The sequence below is a fragment of the Coffea eugenioides genome, unplaced genomic scaffold (assembly GCF_003713205.1).
Source record: "Coffea eugenioides isolate CCC68of unplaced genomic scaffold, Ceug_1.0 ScVebR1_417;HRSCAF=1090, whole genome shotgun sequence".
In the NCBI taxonomy this organism is placed as follows: Eukaryota; Viridiplantae; Streptophyta; class Magnoliopsida; order Gentianales; family Rubiaceae; genus Coffea; species Coffea eugenioides.
The window spans coordinates 7322-30564 of record NW_020864255.1 but is presented as its reverse complement, the minus strand read 5'-3'; the positions used below and the strand labels follow the sequence as shown (position 1 = coordinate 30564).

Sequence of the window (23243 nt, the reverse complement as noted above, 5' to 3'; positions counted from 1 at the left end):
GCTTCATTGTTATTCTTGTTGTTGGATTTAAATGGTTGGAATGGGCTCTATGAAATCCCACCTTGATGGTATAGGACTGATATGATGATGATAAGTGTTGTTTGTGTTAGTTATGTGATAAACAAGATGAGATTTGTTGGAAAAGTGAAAGGAAAACCAAAGGAAAATTGTATAGGAAGAGGCCGAAAATCTGCCCTATTTTTCCCGAAGCTTTGATTCGAATTTTTGACGCTCAAATGACCTTGAATCTAACATAGATATATTGTGTAGGATGTGTGGAAATTTTTCACCAAAAATCATTTGATTTGGTTGGGTAAAAGTTGAAATTTCGAAAATTTTCAAATCTAGAAAACGGTGTCCAGGTGTTCAGGACAGAGCATCTTTGAACGATCATAACTCTCTGGTTAGATGTCGAAATCAAGTGCCATTTGTGGCATTTGAAACTAGACATCTGTAGTTTTCCAATGGTGTAAAATACACCTTCTAATTAGAAGTGAGTCATCTGTAGTGACTGATCAAAGTCGGCTGTCCTGTATGGCTAATCAACCGAGAATATGGTAGAAGCTGAAACTTGTGGCTCCATTTTCTCTTACTTGCAAACAGAATTTCAAAACGACTTCTTCTGATGAAATATAGCCTTTTGAATATAGTTTCCAACGCCACTAATCATACTCAATTTCAAGTTGTATTGAGTGAGATATAGTCCGATTCTTGAACTATACCAAATCTAGAAAACCCTAATTTTGGCCTAACTTGACTTGGGACTTGTTGTTTTGAAAATTCTGATGTCAATCACCTACCAAATGTATATTAAATGTTTCTTGGGTCTTGGTTTTCACAAATGAGTCAGATTGGAGTTGATTTCATTGGGCAAAATGTTTGAAAAAGGAAAAGGAGACAAGGAGACAGATTTGCCTTGAAAATTCCTTAAACTTTGGTAGTTTTGTTAACTACCTTCCCGTGCGAAATTTTAAATGAAATTTGACAGAGGAGTAGTCCTCCTATGGAAGTTGAATTGTACCAATTTTGGTGTCATTCTAAGACTGTTTTGATATACAAACAAGATACCGAAGTTGTTCTTCCAAATCTGGAAAATGGACCGAACGGTCCTTATTTTTAACTAACTTTGAGCTGCTATATCTTGATGCTCAAAACTTCGATTCTAGTTCTGTTTGTTATGTTTAAAACTTTGATTAGAACTCTGATAGTTTTGTGAATTTCAGAGGCTAGTTCACTTTCTGTGAATTTTACTGAATTTTCAAAATTTGCCGAAAACCAATACTGAAACTGTCTTGTAGTGCGAATCAGCCACTTTAAGCTGAAATTTGAGTATTTTTCCTTTAGAATCTTGAAAAATGTGTCTTCTAGGAACTTTTAGTACTTTGAAACTAGTTTCCAACGGTACCAAGTTTTCTAATTTTAGAGCTACAGAGTGTAAGATAGAATTTTTCAAAGATTGCTCTTTAAAACTAAAATTTTTGAACTTGAAGGGAATGGAGTTTTTAGGAACTCTTCACTACCTTCGATACTAATTGACCATTTTAGACTTGCCTTCATAAAGGAAATCAGTTTTTCTTGTGTTGTTAAATACCACTTTTGAACCTTGAATTCTGAGCAAGTAAAGCTCTATTTCATGATATTTTCTTAGATTGTACAAGTGTACGATCTCTTTTGTTAACAAGAGACTTATAAGCGATAGTTTGTGATAGTTAATTATTAATTGTTCAAGCACTCAAGGGGACCTTCAAAAGGATCTCACAGTGGACGCCTAAACCCTCAATTGGGCACTACTTCCTTGTTTTGATTGGTGAGTGTCAAGTGTGTGAAAAAGTGTTACGTGCTTAATTGATTAGTGATTGGATATTGTGAAAATGCCGAGTCGAGTGTGTACTTTATCGCACTTGTTTTCATTCAAGTGAAGTGTATTTGAATTACTTGAAATGAATTATTTGAAGTGAATATTTAAGTGAAGTGTTTAAATGATTATTTATACTATAGTTGCATAAGTCCATTGAAGTGAATCTCCTCGACTCTTAATGGTAATAGTGAGGGACGCCCAAATATCATTGGCCGACTTTGGACACGAGCCGGCATGGGTTTGATCGAGAACCTTGATAAGCCATGAGAAAAACATAAACTTGATCTATTGAGAGATCTTGCTTGGCATACTCAAGCAGTATCGTCTTATATAAAAGAAGAGCGGGCCTGGCACTGGGGTATGTAATGGTGAACGGGGAACGAGTAAGTGAAGTTTCTACGGACTAAATACCGATCTGGTTGATGGAGTGTCATCGCGGGGAGATAATTGATCGAGCATTGGCAAAGCAAGTGGAACTTAACTCTTGAAAGCTTTCATATCCTTGAATTGTTTATGTTTACTTTTCTCACTCGAATTGTTAATTACTTGAATACTACTGTTTTATTTGTTAAATTGTGATTGCTACGTGGATTACGTGCTTGCATGTGTGTTTCTTAGCCTCACTGAGTATTGGCTCATCCCATTAGTTTGTTTTCCTTAACAGGTTGGATTGAAAGATTTTGGAAAAACCGACTAGGCTATACTTTTGATTAGAATCTTGATTGTAAATGTTTAGTTGACTTTTAATGGTTGTGTTTTGGGACTTAATGTATCTTTTGAGAATATGATGTAAGATTTGGATATTCACTTAAGGAAACGACTTTTCTTCATTTAGACTTGTATTATTTGGTATGTATCGTTAAATTTGAATTGAATTGTCTCGAGTCCTGGCGAGAGTTAGGCAAGCGTCTCGCGGATACCCTTGGGTCCGCCCTTGGAAGAAGTGGGGGCGTCACAGGTACTGTAGCAATACGAAAATTTTGCTATAAATACCCCTCAAACCAACATAATCCACACACCATTCTTACAACAATTCTTTAAGTTTACTTCTCTCTCTAACTTGAAGAAACCTCTCCTCTCTCTCTACAAACTAGTTTTAGTTTTTAATTTTTAGAATCAAACAAGGAAGCAAGCCTTGTGCAAGTTTCATATCCTGTAAGTTTTCTTATATTCTGTTATTCAATCTCATTCAATCAAATGGTCGGTTGAGCCACCTCATATTCATATTCATTTACTTCTTTTATTCTATTTTGTTTATACTAATCTTACATGGCCGGTCACACCGCCTGAACTAACTTACTAACTTGTTCAACCTGATAACTAATATCTGATTATAAATGAGTAAGTCAAAAAATGAATTGGGTAACCCAATTACCCATTTATTTTAAATTTTTATAAACTCATTTAAATTCATTTTTGTAAACTAAGTTATCAATTTATACCACCATTTGCACCCATCATTAGTTTTAAACATTTACTTATAATGACAACAAGCCTAATTAGCAATTTTTTCCATCTGTACTTTATGTCACAAAATTATATACTATTTAATAATTGAATAATAAGAATATAAAAATTTGAACTAAATACTATAAAAATTAACATAACAATTTAATACAAAAATTTGAACCCCTAGTATTTTTTTCGTATGTAAATTTAAAATTTCATTTTGGAAAGGTGAAAAAAGAGACTAAAACTTGTCATAAATTGGTAATACTGAAAAACAAGTAAGTTAACAAACTAAAAGAAAATAAAATAATTAGATAAAACTAACAAATAATAATAATAATAATAATGAAAAAAAAGTAGTTAACATCATGACAAAATGAAAAATTTGAAAAAAAAAAGGTGTATGAAGAGAGGAGCTTTGAGGGAAAATAGTTTTAAATGGGTTAATTGGACTTAATGGGTTACCCAATAATACACATATGCAAAAATTTAAGATACCCATACTCATTTAGGTGGCATTTGGTTCGCATGTTGGAATCGGATTCGGATTCGGAATCATTCATTCTGGATTTGGAATGGAATCAATCATTACAATACATTTGTTTGGTTCAGTACCAGGAATGTATATCATTACTATAGTTGATTTTTGGCTCATTGGTTCTTTGTAAATGGAATATAAGAAATTTTCACTAATTAAATATATTAGTATAAATGTATTAGTAAATTTAATATAACTAATTAATAATTTCTAGTAGTAAACATGTATAATTATTAGTATAATTGATAATATCAATTATATTACATAGATTAATATACATTATATAATACATATAACTAATAATATTATTATTATAAGTTTGTAACTAATTAAATTAAATATTACATATATAATTAAATATAAATATACAAATTTTATAATATAAATATATAATTATAATTATATAATATGTACAAATATTAATTATACTAATATTTTATATAAATATAATATATATTACATATTAAATATAGTTATTATTATATATTGTTATATTTAAAATAATAATTATATAATTTATTAATATTATATACATGTATATATTATAATTATATGCACATATAATATACATTTATAAATATGCATATATATTATATAAATATGCATTTATATATTATATTTAAATATACATTTATAATATATATTATATAAATATAATTATATTTAACTAAATAATTATATAATATAATAATATCATTATTATAGGTTTGTAACTAATTAAATTAAATATTATATATAATTAATTATAATTATACAAATGTTATAATATATATAATTATAATTATATAATATATGAATATTAATTATACTAATATTTTATATATATAATGTATATTACATATTAAATATAGTTATTATTATATTTAAAATAATAATTATAATTATATAATTTATTAATATTATATACATGTATATATTATAATTATATGCACATATAATATACATTTATAAATATACATATATATTATAAATATATTATTATATAATATTAATAATTTTATAATATATATTATATAAATATAATTATATTTAACTAAATAATTATAATATATAATATATATGTATATATTATAATATAAATATATAATATATATAAATATTAATTATACTAAATATTATGTAATTATAAGATTTGGGAATCACACTTGGGTTTTGGACAAAACCCACCAACTTACTAAGGAATGGTGGAATGCTAAATTTTTAGACATCATTCCAAAATTTCAATTCCGATAGTAGTGAACAAAACATTAATCATGAGATTTATTCCAATTCTCCATTCCGAAACCCTTTTACCAAACGCGACATTCATGAACAGGTACGAGTAAATTTAACTAAATGGATTTGTTTGCCACCTATAGTCCATACAAAATGGTCCAACCTGCCTCCTTAAGAATGCTGATGATTCGATTTCTCAGCCAGTATTTTTCTATGTTACGTCCCACTACGCCTTCATTCTTGTGATTGCTTTTCTCCTCCTGGAGCTTAGGCATATGTTAACTTCCACCTTTGTGATTACAATGTCCGATTGATCTTACATTTAACTCGGCTTCGTGATCTATTGCATTTCCTTCTCCCTGAGCCTACTTCACACTACCAGTTGAAACTATTTCCCTAGACCTCAAAATCTTCCACGGCCTAGCTTCCACGACCAACTTTTCAACCCTATTTCCACTAATCCCATTCAAGAGGTAATACCCACATGAGAGAATTAATAGCCCACGTGCTAAGAGCTAGTAATTTAGCTTCATGGCTGTGGAAAATGCCCCACTAGTATATTATATACATAGGCGTGCGAGGTGCGTGTGCCATCTCTTCTTTATCAATATCAATATATGATGAAGAATGTTTTTGTTATTCTTTTTATCTATTAATTCATAGATTTAAAAAATGAGAATTGTTTACCAATTTTGTCAATGATGGTTTTTGTGATTAAAATAAAACTACAAAATAAACATAAAAAAACAGGGTGCGAAGAAAAGGCCTAATTCTAACAAATTTAGCAAGCAAAGCCGTGGCCATTTTTTCAAAAGTTTTTTCATCATCAAGATTGTAATTTTTCATGTTTATAGCCTTCAAATTTGGCATGTGGTTGGCCTTTGCGAAATCAAGTGCTTTGATGTGTGCAGCTTCCAGGAGTTGATTTCTTGAGTTCAAAAAAGTTGATCCTCTCAAATTGTTTGGAATTCTTATAAATCATTATGGCTTCAGCCATAGTTTCCTTTCTGATATCTTCCATCCTCTTGGATCCTTCATCCTTGAGCTGATTGTAATCTGCCACATCTACTTTTATTTGACTTGTTAAAGCTTTATTAATTGCCTTCTTTTTGTCTAATTCTCTTGTTAGAGTAGCAATATGAATTTAGCTTCTGCCTTGTTCGATTGCCAAGCAGCTCTTTCACTTAAAATCTACTCTCTCTCTCTTTAATTGCTCTCTCTAAATGACTAAGAGCTTCCTTTTAAAAGCTAAAATCTATTTCATACATGTTTGGGGTTTAGGGTTGAATTATATTATGGTCGAATTTGATTTGGAACAACTGTAGTTTCTCCAAAATTAAATTTTGTTGAACTAGTATACATACATGGAAGATAGGAATACTGCAAAAAATTCGCCTTTATTGTAATTTTTATTTCCTATATGCATGAAAATGTTCAAAAATTGTGTATTTTTAATTCTTTAAAATCAAATACATTCTATTTCATCTTGCTTCCTTTGACTACTTGATCATTTCAAAAATTCCAAATTTGACTGATTGCACAAATCGTTTTGATCCAAAAGAGAACATTTTTGTAGATTGAGAGAAAGTTTATGAAAGTAATTAGATATTCTTTAACCCATTAGAATATTAGGACCTAACCACCAGCCCTTTGCCACCACCAATGCATTAAAGTTTGGTTTGCCTCCCACCAATTTGGCACATTAAAAGTGGCTCTGCTTAAAAAAATCCAGGTGGGTGCGTAGTGCACCCGTCTGGTCCGGTGGTGGTTCAGTCCCCTCCGGATTATTCTTGGACCTCTTCAGATCCTCCCCCTCCCCCTAGTGTAGAATAATCTATCGTATAAAAAAAAATTTTGAATATTAGGACCTCAGTCAATACAACAAGTGGTCACATACAATATGCAGGTGGGAGAAAGCTAAAACCCAGAAAGGGAGGAATGTCTTGAACTTTACCATTCTCAGTAGTTGTTGCTGAATGGGCTCTCAGTTGTTTCCTTCCTGTGATGCCCTTTATTTTATCGTCAATGATGGAAATGCAAAAGAAAAAGAACAAAATAATGAAAAGGAAAAAAGAAAAGAAAAGAAAAAACACATAAAGAGAAGCTATACTGATCCTATAGCCATAGACGGAACCAGAAAATTCATCTTGAAGAATAAATTTGAATATATTTAAGCTAAAATGTATACCATAAAATATTTTTAAATTTTCATGGGTACAAAACTTTAAATTTATAAAGAACGCTTTAAAAATTTTTAATTTTGCAAGGGATGAATGATGAATTTTTTAAAACTTATTGTCTAAAAGGAAGTTGATGTGATGGAATTGGCTAAAGGAAATAACGTCATAACACAGTAACAAAACAAAATTTTAATCAACAAAGATGATATTCTCCACCACTATGAAGGCCCTATTTTTTTTAAAAAAAAAAAAAAACTTCAGCAAAACAAAATCTTGGAAGATACCGTCCTTATATATTGGGTACACGCACAGCGCACTTAAAAATTCATACAGGCAGAATTACTTAATTAAACCTTAAGTACTACAATTATCATGCATGAGAAACTATGAACACCTAACTACAGCATAATTTGCCTTTATTACAATCTTCATGCCCTACGTGTGGAACATATTCAAAAAATTATGTGGTTTTTCTATTGTTCAAAATCAAGATGATTTTACTCGATCCTAAATATCTTTTATTTATAGAAGTTACTACTTTCGTTTTCTCAAAAAGGAAGAACTTTGTCACTGCAATCACAAGATATGCCCTGTCATTGTGTATTTTCGTGGCTCATATACTCCGACATCCCAAAAAAGGAATTAGATCAAAAAATTAATCATCCATCATGTGAGAAGACTCTGTTTCCTTTATACTATAGTTCGAGACTTTTACCACCATATTCATAATATCCATCAAAATTTATTGTCTCCTATATTTTTTAGGTTCTACAATTGATATCAAAGCCCCTTGATTCTTTTTCTCTAAGTCTTTATCAAAATCATCAGCATCCTCTTCAGATGCCAGAAGATTTTGAGTCAAGAGCATCAAGGTCCCCAATCACAAGACCCTCTCCCTTGTCTTGAGCTCCACTCCCTGAAGGTTTCACTCTCAATGGTCATCCTTTCACTTGTCTTATTTCCATCACTTCTACCCCTTTTTCTCTAGATAGAAACTACTTCCTATCTTTTACATAATTGCATCTCAAATTCAGAGGGACGTCTTCTTCAGTCACAAACATAACATCACATCCACTTCCCCCAAAATCATCATCACAGTCATTCTTGCCCTTAGTAACAGCTTTGCTCCCCCTTTTGTTCATTTTATTTGCTATCACTTCTTCATTCTTTTCCTATTCTTGCAAAATCTTAATATCACTTCCAATTCCCCCATCATCATTCTAACCTTTGTAAGCAGTTTCTCTCCTCCTCTTACTACATTCCTTCACTTCTTCCACCACTTCCTCTTTCCCCAAAATCCTCACATCACTTCCACTACTCTCATCATCATTGAAAATCTTTTTAACTGTTCCCTTTCTCTGTCTATAGAAGATTTTTCAGTTGACATTTTTCCCTTGTTGCTCTTCATCACTGCTACTATTGCTAATTATAATCATATCTTCAACATTTCTTGTGACTTTACTTGACTCCAATTCTTCCCTCTTTTTCCCCTCAATAGTGTTCATTTCATGAGAGCCGTGGGCTCTCTCACTTTCATCTTTCTTCTCCTTCTGCTTCTTCTCATAGGCTTAATCAATCATTTCCTTCAATTGACACTTTATTTGAGCCCTTGTCCTCTTTGCCACAATGTTTCTCTTTTTTTCCATATTACCTTATATCTAATGAGGCGTGAAAGCAGCCTGAACACAAACTTTTGAGCACTGCTAGAAGAAGCATGTTTTTAGAACCGCCAACACAAATTTTCTCTCCATAGGAAAATTAAAGGTACAAGTAGAATGTGGGTTTCTGCAGGTTTGATCTTAGCTTGATGACAAGTTTTCTTGGAAAGAAATACTAGATGATAAAAATAAACGGGTTTTGGTCTAATGAGGGACTATTGAATTCTTGGGACTAATGATGATGGGTGGGGCTTAATTTGTCATAAGACCATAAGATCAAATTTTCTTAGCATGTTTTGGATTATTTAGTTGGTGAAGATTGGAACTGCCTTAAGTTGGCAGGACTTGAATTGATAAACTGGTTTGAACCCCTGTATAAATATATTTGGATAGCCTTTCATTGTTTTCTTGCTGAATTTAACTAAGAGACCCTATTTTCACCTGTCACTAGTGAGAAAAATTAGTTAGTCACTAGTGAGTACATAAGGATTTTGCATAAAAAGCGTGCATGGTGCGTGACTATCTCTTCTCTTTGAATAATATGTTTGTTAGTCATTTATCTGTTAATTAATAGCTTCTGGTGAATTATTTAAACAATTTTTGTAAAAAATAAAAATAAGTAATGAACATGGAAAATGGGGAACAGAGGAGGGTTCTAATTGACAAGAAATCTGGAAAGCAAAGAATAAATTCCCAACGATGGTAGGTTTTGCAAAGAGTTCCTGAATAGTAATTCTTTTGGAAAGAGTTCTTGAACGGTAATACATTTTCAAAAAACATATCCAGTGAATGCAACTTTTCAAAATGTATTCATTGACTATTAAGAAATAAATCATTTGAGAAATAAAAAAATTGAAATTTTTGAACAAACATTGCATTCAACGAATTGAATACATTTTTCACTCTTTAGCAAAGCTGTTTCCAACTGTGAAGCTTTAGATTTTCAAGACATGGAGAGAAAAGGAAGATGATCAATTTAGAATAGTTGTAAAAAAATGTGTGCCTAAGGCTAGAGAAAGACAAAACCCAAAAGGAAATTAAGAAAAATGTAGAACTTTACTATCCTCAAACAGTTGTTGTTTCAATGTGACACCATCTGATTAGCAGATTCGGAAAGTGATTTCGCAAGAAGTTCCACTTTCTCTCCATCATTGGTTGACACATCAAGAATTCATTAAGAAGCAAGGGAGGTGTTTTGTCATTAACTCTTCTAAGGCTTCAGTCAAGCCAGCTCTTTTTTATAGGTTCCAACAACTTAGTCACATCATCTTTAGAAATTTGTGGCTTGTTCGGATAGATTATCGCCTTAACCTAGCACCTCCTAATTGCTTGACATGGTGCTCAAACATGTAAATGTTCACTAAATTATTAGTTATATTAGTCTTGTTACAAGAATTAGTGCTTAGAAATTTCTTAAAACATTTCACCAACACCGAAACTACGAATTTTAAAAAATATCTATAAAAGATAAATGAACATATTCTTCGAGGAAGGAAGGCACACTTTCCACTAAAGGACTGCTTTTTTACTTACCAAATCACACCTTTCTTCTAATTTGTTCTCCTTTTTTTTTATTTTCCTTTCCTTTTGTCTTTTTCTTCCCAAATCTCTTTTCCAACCTTGTTGCATGTTGGGTATTTTGATTCAATTTGATTGAAAGTTAATGTATGTTTTCAATTCAATTCAAATCCTTTTAATTGTATATGATCAAGAATTGTTATATCTCAAAATTTGACACCTATAGGAGAGGTTATCTGCCCTGACTTCTGTTTTGTTAATTTAGCAACAAAAGAGGTTCAAATCTTACACATATTATTAAAAAGCCTCGGCCTTTGTGAATCCTGTTCAAGTTTGAGGTCGAAATAATATTTACTTGTTTGGATACCTCATTTTTTCTAAATAATATTTCACTTGTATCATAAACACATTTTTTAATTCACCTTTTTATATTCCCAATTACCTTTTTATCTCACATATATCACATCACAAAAAGTGCTATATTAATTATTTCAAATAATATTTCAAATAATACTCAGTCCAAACACAAATGTGTTCCAAGAAATAGGCAGTCTTGCTTCGTCGAATTCCACTTCTGCTCTTGAAGCCATGAGCTGTTCCCTTTCTTCTCATTAGGCCAGTGGCCATTTTCCACTTAGTTTTTCTTTTTTCTTGCAAAAGAAAAGGTCCTCTCTAAAGATGATTTAAAGTTTACGAATGTGAAGCTACAAGTTACTATTATATATAGGCTAAAAAACATATTCTCCTAAATTATTGACACGCGTTGCGCACAGCCATGCAGAACAAATGTTGGGAACCGAATAGAATAAATGAAAAGCTTTTTTGCCTGTAGCTGGTTTGGTTTTTTTTTTTTTTAAATAAAAAGGAGATCTTACAAATGTCCAGAGAACCAACAAATACAGCAAAAGATTTAGAAAAAAGGTAAAAACTCTAACAAACTAAACTATCAAACTATTCTAGAAGAAAAATATAACAACTTAATTATTTTTAAGAAATTCAATTGAAGGCGGACCCAACTAATGGGTTGACCGTTTATTTGTGGCAAAGCTGCATTCTGATTTACTTCACTTACCAAGTATTTTTTACCATATTCATAATTTTGGTAAGCTAATTGTACTTCATCTTACAGATAGGGCAATGGCCAAATCCCATCATCAGTTGGGAATTTGAAGAATCTCGAATCATTGGACCTCTCCTCCAATCAACTGACTGGGGAAATACCAGAGAATATTTCAGGCCTCACCTTCCTGTCATTCTTAAATTTGTCACATAATCAACTAGTTGGAAGGATTCCAGGAGGAAGACAAATGCAAACATTCCTAGAAAGTTCTTTTGAAGGAAACAGTCGTTTGTGTGGATTCCAGTTGAACCGAACTTGCAACGGTGACAGAGATCCTGCACTTCCAGAGTCTCAGTTGGAGGAAAAGCAGTTATATTCCAAGACAGAAATCTACGTTAGTGTTGCAGTTGGATCTTTGGTAGGTCTAGCTTTCTTTTTCGGGCCACTTTGGCTATCCAAGAGGTGGAGAATCTGCTACAATAAAAATGTTGATTAACTTATCTTAAGGATCTTCAATAAGAAAGGAAAACAAATGCGGAAGAATTTGAAGGAAGATTGGTGAGAAATCTTTGAAGTTGATATATGCATCAAGGTAATTTGTAATCAATATAGGATGGACCGTTGGTTTTTTTTCTTTTTCTTTTTTTTCGATTATATCATGGCCTAAAGTACTGGAATTTAATTCTCTCTCACTAATTACCTTTTCAATTCATCGAAACTAAAAATTGCAATGGTCATGGTCAGAGTACATTATTCAGAGTCAATATTAGAGACCACAGAGTTATTTTTTAATAAGAAAATGTGGATTATCATATAGAGCTACAACTTCCGTATATTGCAATATCACATATGACACTAATGGAGGTGTATGTAATTTATTTCTTGATTTTGTGACTAAATACTGGATCCTATTTCACCTAATATGTAATGGATATTGAAAATGAAGAGTAAAGTCAAAAGGGAGTCTCATACTACCAAAACAAAAACAAAAAAAAATCAAAAAATAATAAGTACTAGTGCTTAAGGTACAGTTGATGTGTGTGCATGCAATAATAAAAAATAAATAACATTGTTTTGTTCGAAAAAAAAATGATAGGAGAATTTTTTTAAAAAAAATGAAATGAAAAATTATGAAGTGCAGAGAATGCAAAATCTAAAAGAGGTTAGAGTAATAGAAACAACATTTTTTTTTGGAATAGATTATTGGAGGAGTGTAACTTGTTTGTAATTGTGATGAGTAAGTGACTCTTTATGGTTGTTTATTGAAATGTACGATTTCTTCATGGCCTGATTAGGACTGTTTTATTATTAACAACACATGCTGATTTCTCGCTTTAGTCGGAAAGGTAGGGCTAACTGAGTCCACAAATTTTTTTCTAGGCATGGGTGCAACCCCTCAATTATCCTTAAATTGGATTTTATGCCCTAATAGTTCGTTTCAGCAATTAACTACCTTCAATTTTTTTTTATTTTTAACGTTCCGCAACATTAAATTAAATCCTCACAAATTGAAGCAGTTTTAGATCTGTAAAAAGACAAAGTATATCCGTGTTATTCTCTTGTCTCCAATATTCCCGTTGATAAATCACTAATATACGAAATTTTGGTTTTGCTTCGAACAGATTTTCTCATTCATAGCTATCCGCTTTGGTTTTACTTTAGACGATTGCTCTCTACGATATTGATTATCCTTTGCACTTGGAGACAGTTTTTTGTTTTTCGGAGACGGACATTTTATTAGGCTAGTGCCGTTTTTCCAGTTTTAGTTTTTCTTTTTCTTGAACAAAAAGAAGTCATTAAAATATTATTAATGTTGAATCTACAAGATAATGTATAATGGATAATAACATGTTCTCCAAATTAAGGTACACGGATTGTGCACGACTACCGAAAACAAATGCAATAGTTTCTATATTCTAGGTTTTGTATGATGGTACTAAGTACTAACTAGACGTCTAAGTTCTATCTACCAAGATTGCTTTCCACATTAATGAAAACTCATGAAGACTAATCGAGCATCGATTTAGAGTTGCATGATGTAAGTTCATGGCTAGGCCTTTACTAAGCATCCAAAAAATAACATTCTTGCAGATTAAAAGAAAGGTTATGACCTCTTTCTGACCCTATCTCCATATTATGGCCTTCCTTTTCTATCTTCTATGAAAATTTTTGCACTTTCTTTTCTTCTCTTTCGGTCACTTTTCTTTACCCTCTCAAGAATATAGGTGAGAGTTTCTAAGTTTTGACATACAAATAAAGATGAGGGCTATTTTTATAGGAAAACAAGATGGTAACGAATTAACAAGACGAGAGATGAAATTGCAACACATATCATAGGGTCATGACATATGTCGACTTGGATGGCTTGGATAGTTTGGATGACATGTGTCACACTATAGTGGCACATGCCAATTGTTATGACATATGTTAAACTATGCGACAAGTGTCACTATTAGAAGGAAGAGGGCGAAATCATTTGTTATTTGTATACTTAGTCCTTCAAGTTTGAGTAAATTGTGTTCCATCCACCGGTAGTTCAACTTATCAGCATTCAGGATTTTTAAGTAAATTTTTTGAGATTTTACATGTCCCTTTATTTAAGATATTAGACGTAAATATAGAAGTACCCTCATTTGAATTCAATAAAAATAGTTTCAAAACCAAAATTCTTAATAGAGTCAAATTCAACTTTCCCTCCAAAAACCAAATTCTAGTTTTCAACTTAGGATTTAAGTTTATGAGTCTTCGTTAGTAGGGCTATATGATTAGAAAAATTCTAAAAAAATAGGGTTAGCCTAATTTACCCGGATTTTTTATCTAATTTTTTAAGTATTTTAAATACCTAACTTTTTAGAATACTTAGTAACCATAGACTCGTCAAATTTGGGTGCGTATGGCCACGAACCCTATTATGCATTGTGTGCTTATAATTATCCTAGTGATACGAATTTCATTTATTAAGTGCTTTATTATGTCAGAAAATCCTCTTTTATGATTTAATTGTCGAGTGTGACATTAGATTTGCTTTTTGAATAATTATAATTTGCTAATACTATATTTAGGAGTTTAGGATATCACAGACCCTTCTTGAGAGGTAAAACTAAGGGGTCCAAGTGTGGAATGTTACGTTGAAGCGTATGAAAATTATATTAAACTGTTTATTCATACAAGTAAATTCTAATTTCTGTTCAATAAAAATAAAAAATGACAGTTGAGTATAAATGTACGAGCACAGAAGGAAAGTGTTGCTCGTAATGTTAATTTGTTTTGGAAAATTGAAATTAAACCAACACGCTATCTAATTACAAGAAGCATAAATATGAGTGCACGCATCATGGTAATTTGTGCGTAATAAATGAATGCACTATTCGTCGCTACTAATTACCATGTATTGTGTGTGGTAAATGCGGGCATACTTCTTTTCAAGTATTGCCTCTACTAATTATTATTTTGAGGTTATTAATGTCTTTTTATGCTAAACTCTTCGTGTAGACCATCAATCAAGTGGAGAAAGCGCAATAAAAAATAGTGTTAGAAGAGAAAGAGCAAGTTTAATGCCTTTAACACAAAGTTAGATCGCTGAGAATAGGAAAGGATTGTCGTGAGTTAGCTCTATTCGTCGGCCAACTTCAGAAAGCGTAGAACACTTTCAAAGTTGATAAAATAATGCCATAAAATTTCATTCGGATTTCAGCCTTGTGAACATCCCAACAAAATCCAACTAACTATAAACACTTCTAAGAAATAGTTCCTAGTATCATTTAGGTTAACAAACATAAATATTGTGTAAAATTTAACATTTATATTAATACAAAATATACACCATGAGGATAGGATAATCTCCATGTACTCGAATTGTCCTATACAAACTTGAGACATGGCCAGACAATGTCTTAGTTAATGCACATAAATCTATCTAATAGACACCCTTCGACATTGCTGCATGGCATGGTCATGAATGTCCAAATATATCAGTGCTAAGCATTCCTGAGAATTAAGAAACGATTCATTATCTTGGTCCTATTAATTTCAAGATATTTGAGTACAAAAGAAAACTCAAGGCTTGAATAGAGAATGCATGCTTGTTTGTTTGTTTGTTTGTTCAGCAGTTGTGTATTTACATTCAGACTCTACTACTCAGTAGACTTTTGCAAATATGTTGTGAGAACGAGCCAGCTTAAGAACTCAAATAAAGAAGACTCGTATTATTGTCAATAGTTGCAGAACCTCCATTTTTGCTATTTGTACCATACAAAAAAATTGAAACCTTTTTCCACACTAATTTCCTTATACACAACAAACCACCAAAGAATACTTCATAGAAGATGTTCTTCTAATGGACTCAACTTTGGTTTGCAACACAAACAGCTTTGTCATTTTCAGGCCTAAGACAATGTGTAGATGCAAATTATCGCCGTACAAGCCAAAACTGATTTATAATGACACAAGGACTGAGAAATAATAAATTAGGGTCGTTAAGATATCGTGAAGCCAACTTTTGTACAATACTATCCACTAGCAGTAATCATGTAAATTAAATTTAAACGCAAGGGAAACTGAATTTCCAGATGGTTTGAATTCAAGTGCACAAAACAAATATAGACGCTAAATTGCCCAAGCATAAAGTTAGATTTCACCTTATTGCAGGTTGATGAGTTCCATTTACAGCTCCCCTTGTAGAACTTACACGTCTCAATCTTTGATCTTGTTCCTTGCCAATACGAGTAGCTGCAAGTTCTTTCCCCATAGCAGCTACTTCTCTACGCATCTTTTTGGACTCAACTTCCATAGCTTTATTCAGTGTTTCTACCTTTTTTGCCAACATCTAAACAAGTCCACACGCAAAAAGGGCTCAGAGGGAGGGAGGGAGTGAGGAACGGAGGGAGGGAGGGGGAGAGAGAGAGAAAGGCACCAAACCTCGATTGAGTCATCTTTGTCCTTCAGGCTCTGATCTTTCTCTTGGCAAACTTTCCTCAAAGTTATAACCTCCTTCTGCAGCATATCATACAACATACCAGATACATAATCTTCATTCTCCCCTTCGGCTTTATCAGCTGCATTCAAGTTACCAATCTCATTCGCATAACCATTCTCATGTATTCTTGCTATTTCATTACTATGCCTATGATCACAGGAATTAGTGAATCTGTTATCTATGTCATTTTCATATGTTAGAGTGTTTTCTCCATCCAGTGATCTGCTACCACTACCAAATAACGTTGATGAGAATTTTGACTGCTCCAATAATGCTGAAGAACTATTTGTTCGAAATGACCTAGACTGAAACTTTGTCTTTTTCAATGAAATCCCATTTGATGGAGGTTTGGACAAACTTTCTCCTCCTCCAAAAGATTGGCGCCGTGAAAGACCATTACACACACTTCCTCCTTGTGGAGTAGAGCGGGTGGTACAAGTTGAAGAAGCTTTTAGCCTTTCTTCCAAAACTTTAAATCGTAAGTGATACTTCTCCTGAGAAATAAGTTATCAGCATGTTATCGTACAAGTTGCGAACAGGAAATGACATAAGCAAACCTGTGAGGAAATAATTGAAAAATATCAAACAACGACAAAAATGGAATTTACAGAGCCATCCAATTTCTCACTTTTAATTGTGCTTCTGCCTTTGCAGTTCGCTCTGCAATTGCCACTTTGTCTTTAAGCTGTTGCATTTCTCCCTATTCACAAATAGCAATACTTCTTAGTTCGTCTGAAATATAAAGACAGGACTGGCTTAGTACGGATAACTAATGGTCAAAACTGGAAACACCAGTAACAAAATTAGTTCCAAAACTTCTCTGGCATTACTTTTGCTGCAAAGTGGCAAAACAATGACTATTAAGACATTGATATCCTGGTCAATAGTCTAAACCCTTTTCCAAATTCAGATCTCCTCGCTTGATATAGCACAGCAATATAAATCAGAAAAAGTTTTTCCTATCACTAATGAGGAGTTGCAGTATGCTAAAGGCCAAGTATGACTCAATTAGTGATTTCTGTACTGTTGACTTGCCTATTAGTATATCTGCTTACGGAAACAAACAAGTGTACATGCTAGACACATAAAAGATTAAACTAAAGACATCACATGCCTGAAGAAGTCTTCTTTCTTCCAGCCATTGCTTTACAGGCATTACTTTGTCATTGGAATCTTTCCACTCATTAGCAACAACAACAGCAACCCGATTCGCTGAAATCTTTGCACGAGCAAGTTCACGGTCCAGAATTCTTTTTTCTTCCTGTTGAAGCATGGAAATTAGTCATCCCAGAGAAGCTCATTGTAGCAACAGCTAAGGCATTTAGATTTAACAGTCCTAGAGTAACACTTACGTTCAATTCTTGCATCTTTCGCTGGTAATCACGTACTGCATTGGCCGCAGCACCTCCAGCCAAAACAGCCTCCTCAAGTTCATGTACAGTTTGCATTAACTTTTCAACCTCAGAAACTTTCTGCCTGTGCATCTTGTCCAATATTCTATTCTCCTCCTGAAGTAAGAGCACAATAGATCAAGTGAATCTGTAAATACAAAAATTATCTGATGGGCAACACACTTTCGTCCATACCCACAAGAAGAGACTTCTAAAATAGTCAAACCTGGCATATCTCTATCTGTTTCATCAAATCTTGGTTTTTGTTCTGCAGATCATCAACCAAGGAGGCTTTCGCCAATGCCATTTGGACAGTTCGCTCAGCCTCCAACAGAGCAGCCTCTTTGGACTTAGTAAGTCGATCCAGGGCTCTATTGTCATCTTGTAGCTTAGCTACCTGAATTGAAAAGATGCAAAAGTACATCACTTGGAACATACATGCATTTTCATATACCAGAATTGAGACTAGATCAACAACAAAGTTTATGTACCTCCAGCCTGGCCAACTTCAATTCTGCCTCTAAAGGAGTGATAATGGCTTCAATAGGAGGCATTTCATCATCTTTTTGACCTGCATGAACTCTTCGAAGAGTAGCTTCTGCAGCAAATTGTGCTGCCAGAGCTGTTTTCTTTTCTTCATTTATTTTCCTAACCTCTAAATTCTGAGAATCATAATAACTTGACTGTTAGATGTCTTAGCTTCTGCAACAAACTGACGGAAAATGTTGAAATTCTAATTTTCATTGGGGGAACAAAAACAATAAAATTTAAAAAAAAAAATTCCTAAAGAAGCACTATAACTAAGCAGTTAATAAACACTTCACCTTGCTTTCCAAAAGTGCTTCAGTTGCTTTCAATTTGTCGTCAATTTTCTTTAACTCATCCGAAAGCTGATGTAAAGTAAACCATGATAAGCAACCTTACTAAGTATGAAAAGGAATCACTAGTCAAATACTGAAACATGAAGGAAACCTTTATCCAATCAATCACGCATTCATAGCATGTGTATAGCGTTATGTAGATATAACACAAAGTTTCACGAAGATATAAATTTCCATATAACAAATTCTAACACCAGCATATCTTTGATAGTGACACAGTCATATGGGTACTTTACAGCACTTGCTACTTTAGTAAGATCATTCAATAAAAATCTTTACACCAGCAAAAACAAACATGGCGTTTTGGGCCAAAACCCAAATGTTGAGATTGTAGATTTTAAAGTTACCATTGATCCTTTTATTTTCTATGCCTTCCATGAATAGTGGAGGAATGCTGAGATTAAAGGTCTATAAAATGCTCCTTTATGCGGCACCATGGACAATAAATTGCAGAGTACCAGTATCTTTCTCTCACTCATGAAAAGATAAACCAAATCTTCTAGATGTAAGAATTTTATAATTGTAAAACTTCAAACAAGTATTTACTGTAGCCTCATAAGTTCTGCAGTTGTTCTACCCTTGAAGGAGGGAAATGTAAGCAAAAAAACCTCTTAATAACAACCATTTTGGATCATATTTCTCTTCTTCTGCTCCCTATGGCATTGACATGGAACCAGGAGAGGAAGGCATCCATTTGCTACTTTCATCTCCTTTGTCTCTCACAAGTTAATGATTTTTAGGTTTCTCTCGATTATCTAGTCTAAGTTCTACCAGCTTCCTTTCTAAGTTCTGCCAATACCACAATTCAAGTCCCTTCTTTGTCAACTGAAATTTTAAGCTTCTTACATCATGTTCTTTTCTCTTGAACCATTGATATTTTCTCCTGAATTTTAGCTGTTTTAATTTTCATACGCTCACTAAATAAGACAATTTGACGCTTGGTTTCTGGGAAGAAAATGAAGTCAACAATTTTTTTCATTTACATTGATCTTTCTTCTTTAGACTCCTTCATCTTCACTAAAATCTCAAAAGGCTTTGAGCAATTAACTGAACTAATTTACCTCCTCAACTGCCTTCTCTTTTAGGCGCTCTGAGTACTTCAAGGCCTTGATTTCTGCATACGCATCTCCCAGATTCCTCTCTTTGTCTGCAATTTTCGTAAACAACAATCTTCAATGAGAACCTTGCCTAATGTCTCAACTTGCATAAGAAAGAACCTGATTTGTTGAATCCATATATGTAGTTTAAAGAAAACAAAGGCCAAAAAAAAGGAGAGAAAACAGATCGCTGCTCTGTTCAATCACTTGAATGTTTCAGCCCTTGTTCATGTCTTAGAAGAGATGGATGTACTCCAAGAATTGGAGAATCTCTAAAAGAAAGTAGTTAAGGCTACTGATGTCCAGAGAGAAATTCAATTACAAGGAAAAGGGAATTGATTAGTTACTTGTCTCTCAATGACATGCAAAAGGGAACATTATAATTTCACCCTGGAATCTCAAATATGTATATATCCTTTTTATCACCCTTGGAAATTATCAACAAAATGTTTCAATCCAAAGTACTTTATAAAATTTTTTTTAACAAAAAAGTTAATCCTGAACCAACCAACACCAGATACAGAAAAGCGGAGGGGAAAGAAATAAATGCATGAATGAATGTTTAAATCATGCACTGATACTCTCGTTTTAAGTTCCTTTGAATCTTGACAGCACTAAAGGATCTGCTTGACCGTCCTCTCCATTCACCTCTGTAATTGAAATTTTACCTCAGCAACACTTACAATCATATGCCAAGAGAATCAAAATACCAATCTAAAATCACATTTCCAACACACACAAATTTATTAACACAATTTTCTTATTTTAAAGTTGAAGCTCTGTATTGATTTTTTAAATTATTATGAAAAACATATAGTACAACTCTTATTTCAAATTATGCCACATTAAGCAGAAAGATTGGATACGTCACGGAACCATACAAGAACTGGCAAGAACAAAACCCAAGATGGTCTTTTTCCTTGTCCTATACTTTTGTTTCTTTCCAAATAGTTCACATAATGGAGAAGTTAATAAAAAAATTAGGACATGGGCCATCCATTTTCTTGTTTATGGAAATTGAAACATAAACAAATACTTTCCAACACTTTCATTGAAACATGACAGGCTCCTGATACAAACACTTTCCAACAAATTGTCATGATTGGTTTATAAAAACCTAATATAGTCCATCCAATTTCCACCAAAAAAAAAAAAGAATTCTTGAAATTACTAATCAAATTAATAATGTCTAATTAAAAAAATATATATGCCTTCAAAAATGAATTCTTGAAATGACTTATCAATTAAATAAAGTCTCATTAAAAAATACAATTATGCCTTTTTAATGGAAAAATGAATAAATTACAAAAAAATTGAAGAAATATTATTCTAGTCCAATTTCGTGCCTTTACCAGATAGTTTTGATTCTAAAAGTATCAATTTCAAATCAAGTTTAAAAAAAATAAACAACAGAATAGAATATCTTAAACACGGACAATTTTCTATTTTTCCATTAATAAAACTAAAATGAAAATTCCTTTCTCTTGAATTTTCACCCAAAAAAAAAAGAATTATTTTAACGACGATAACCTTTTTTTAAAATCAAAAAATTCTAAAAATACAGATATTCATCTAATAATAATCGTTAAAATAATTCATGTTCCAGCTCTCTACCAAATAACATCCACAAATTATCCTCCATTTCGTCCAAAATTATAACGTCCTCAACTCCCACGAGGTTAATAAAAAAAATTCCCAAATTGCTTCCACAAATAGAAAGAGAGCAAGAAAATGATGGTTAAATTGAAACCTCGGACTTCATTTTCCAGGCGACTGAGCTCGACGCGGAGGGGATCAGAGCCGTGAAGAAGAGTAACCAGCTCGTCAACTTCCCCGCCGGCTCTGGAAATGCTCGGCGCCGGAGTCGGTTTCTTCTTCGTCTTAAGCGAAGCCGACGGCGTCAGCTTCGGCGGCTCCGGCCAACTGACGTCGCCGTTACAATTATCAACACTGCAATTGCCGTTACTACTACTACTAATCATCTGAGCGCTTGACATTATCAAGCCGCAATTGCGTAATTTTTGAGCTTAATTATATCAATATTCAAAACCTAATTACAATTTGGGGAGAAATAATAGAATTTTAAGATTTTTCTTTTATCTGTGCGTGTTTTCGACGGTGTGCTGGTGTGTGTTTTCTGGAGAGATTTTTGAGAAGAGACGGGAGACAGTATGAGGGGGTTGGTTTATATAGTGAGCTGATAAAAAGGGGGTTTAGGCGGGGATTAAGTTTAAATTTATTTTAATGTCTAAATTAGTAGAGCTGTTATTGTCTGTGCAACGGTGCACGTGATACGGTGTGTCTGCGTTTTTTCTCCGTCCTTTCCCTTTTGGGAAGAAATGTTGGAAAATTTTTGGGAGAAATTTTTTGCCATGAGGAGGGAAAGAAGATACTATTATTCATCTTTTTGTGTTACTATATTTTTGGATGGTTAATGCTGCTTGGGAAAAGTTATAAATCAGACAATTTTAATGTTGATCACAAGATCGAAATTCAAAATATTTTTATTTTGATCGCAAAAAACATACTTTACAGACAATGTATACGTTGTAGTTTGACGTTAGATGTTGAACACAAAATCATAAAAATTATGATCCCAAAATTAATAAACTTGTTAACAACTCAGCACATTCATTGGTTGTTGAGTGTATGTATCATCTGCTGCTGAGTTGCAAATGGCCTGGCCAAGGGGAGGATAAATGTGTACCCCAAGCATTCATTAAATTGCTTTTCATAGTTATATAAACATTACACGTGCATTGGTGCAAATTGCAGTTAAACATTTGGTGCAATTAGCAGTCATTGCCATACTTTCAAGATTTGGTTTACAAGTTGACGGAACAAAACTCAAACCCAACAAATAAATGATTTGTGAGATAAAATTCAAATCCAACATCATTTATATTTATATGTATGAACGCACTTATATATTGAATTTATTATAAATGAATTTATGTATACAAATAAAATTTTCGCGTATAATTATATTGTACAAATGTATTTAAGATTATATAAGAAATATAATAACTGGATAATAGTACACATACCCTAATCTCATTCAACATACATCGAAGTTTAAGAAGACAATTTAAGCGGCAAATTTTTCATACATATGGTTTGGGACAGGATCTCCATCTTTGCATTTTAGTAACTAAATTCAACTTGTAAACAAAATTGAGAATGATATCACATCCACATTTGAAGTATTTGCAAAACAAAGAAGACAACTACTTACCATTTTTTTTTAAGGCCACTAGTCCACGATGCCGGAACCCAACAAAAGAACATACATAATATACATTCTTTCTAGTCAATCAAGAATTATTTACCTACCAAGACAAGTTTTGTAAACCAATTTATAAACCCTTGGAAATTCACTTTTCAAATAGACCCAAAAAAAAAATTGAATTCAAATTGAGCCTA

The 23243-nt window shown here is 32.8% G+C and overlaps 1 protein-coding gene across 3 annotated transcripts; it reads right to left on the bottom strand.

Annotated features, from left to right (window-relative positions):
• Window positions 1-15214: 15214 nt before the first annotated feature.
• Window positions 15215-21954, bottom strand: LOC113758236 (microtubule-associated protein 70-1-like). 3 transcript variants are annotated; one of them, XM_027301187.1, is made up of 11 exons: window positions 21571-21954; window positions 19785-19870; window positions 18667-18732; window positions 18334-18504; window positions 18069-18239; window positions 17804-17959; window positions 17566-17712; window positions 17080-17151; window positions 16394-16945; window positions 16114-16301; window positions 15215-15463 (listed from the first exon to the last, which is right to left on the bottom strand). In XM_027301187.1, exons 1-11 carry the CDS (start codon window positions 21815-21817, stop codon window positions 15454-15456), a joined length of 1866 nt encoding a protein of 621 aa, XP_027156988.1. In that variant the 5' UTR covers window positions 21818-21954; the 3' UTR covers window positions 15215-15453. The 3 variants fall into 3 exon arrangements, with proteins under 3 accessions (XP_027156988.1, XP_027156986.1, XP_027156987.1); XM_027301185.1 differs by lacking the exon at window positions 15215-15463 and adding an exon at window positions 15654-15861; XM_027301186.1 differs by lacking the exon at window positions 15215-15463 and adding an exon at window positions 15845-15927.
• Window positions 21955-23243: the final 1289 nt, after the last annotated feature.

What these genes read in the sequence shown, in the direction of transcription:
- LOC113758236 (XM_027301185.1), bottom strand. Translation starts at nt 21,817, where the DNA reads ATGTCAAGCGCTCAGATGATTAGTAGTAGTAGTAACGGCAATTGCAGT. An exon ending in AAGAAAGAAGACTTCTTCAG is followed by an intron (nt 17,152 to 17,565) that starts GCATGTGATGTC and finishes ATTTGTGAATAG; the next exon opens with GGAGAAATGCAACAGCTTAA. An exon ending in ACAAAGATGACTCAATCGAG is followed by an intron (nt 16,302 to 16,393) that starts GTTTGGTGCCTT and finishes GGACTTGTTTAG; the next exon opens with ATGTTGGCAAAAAAGGTAGA.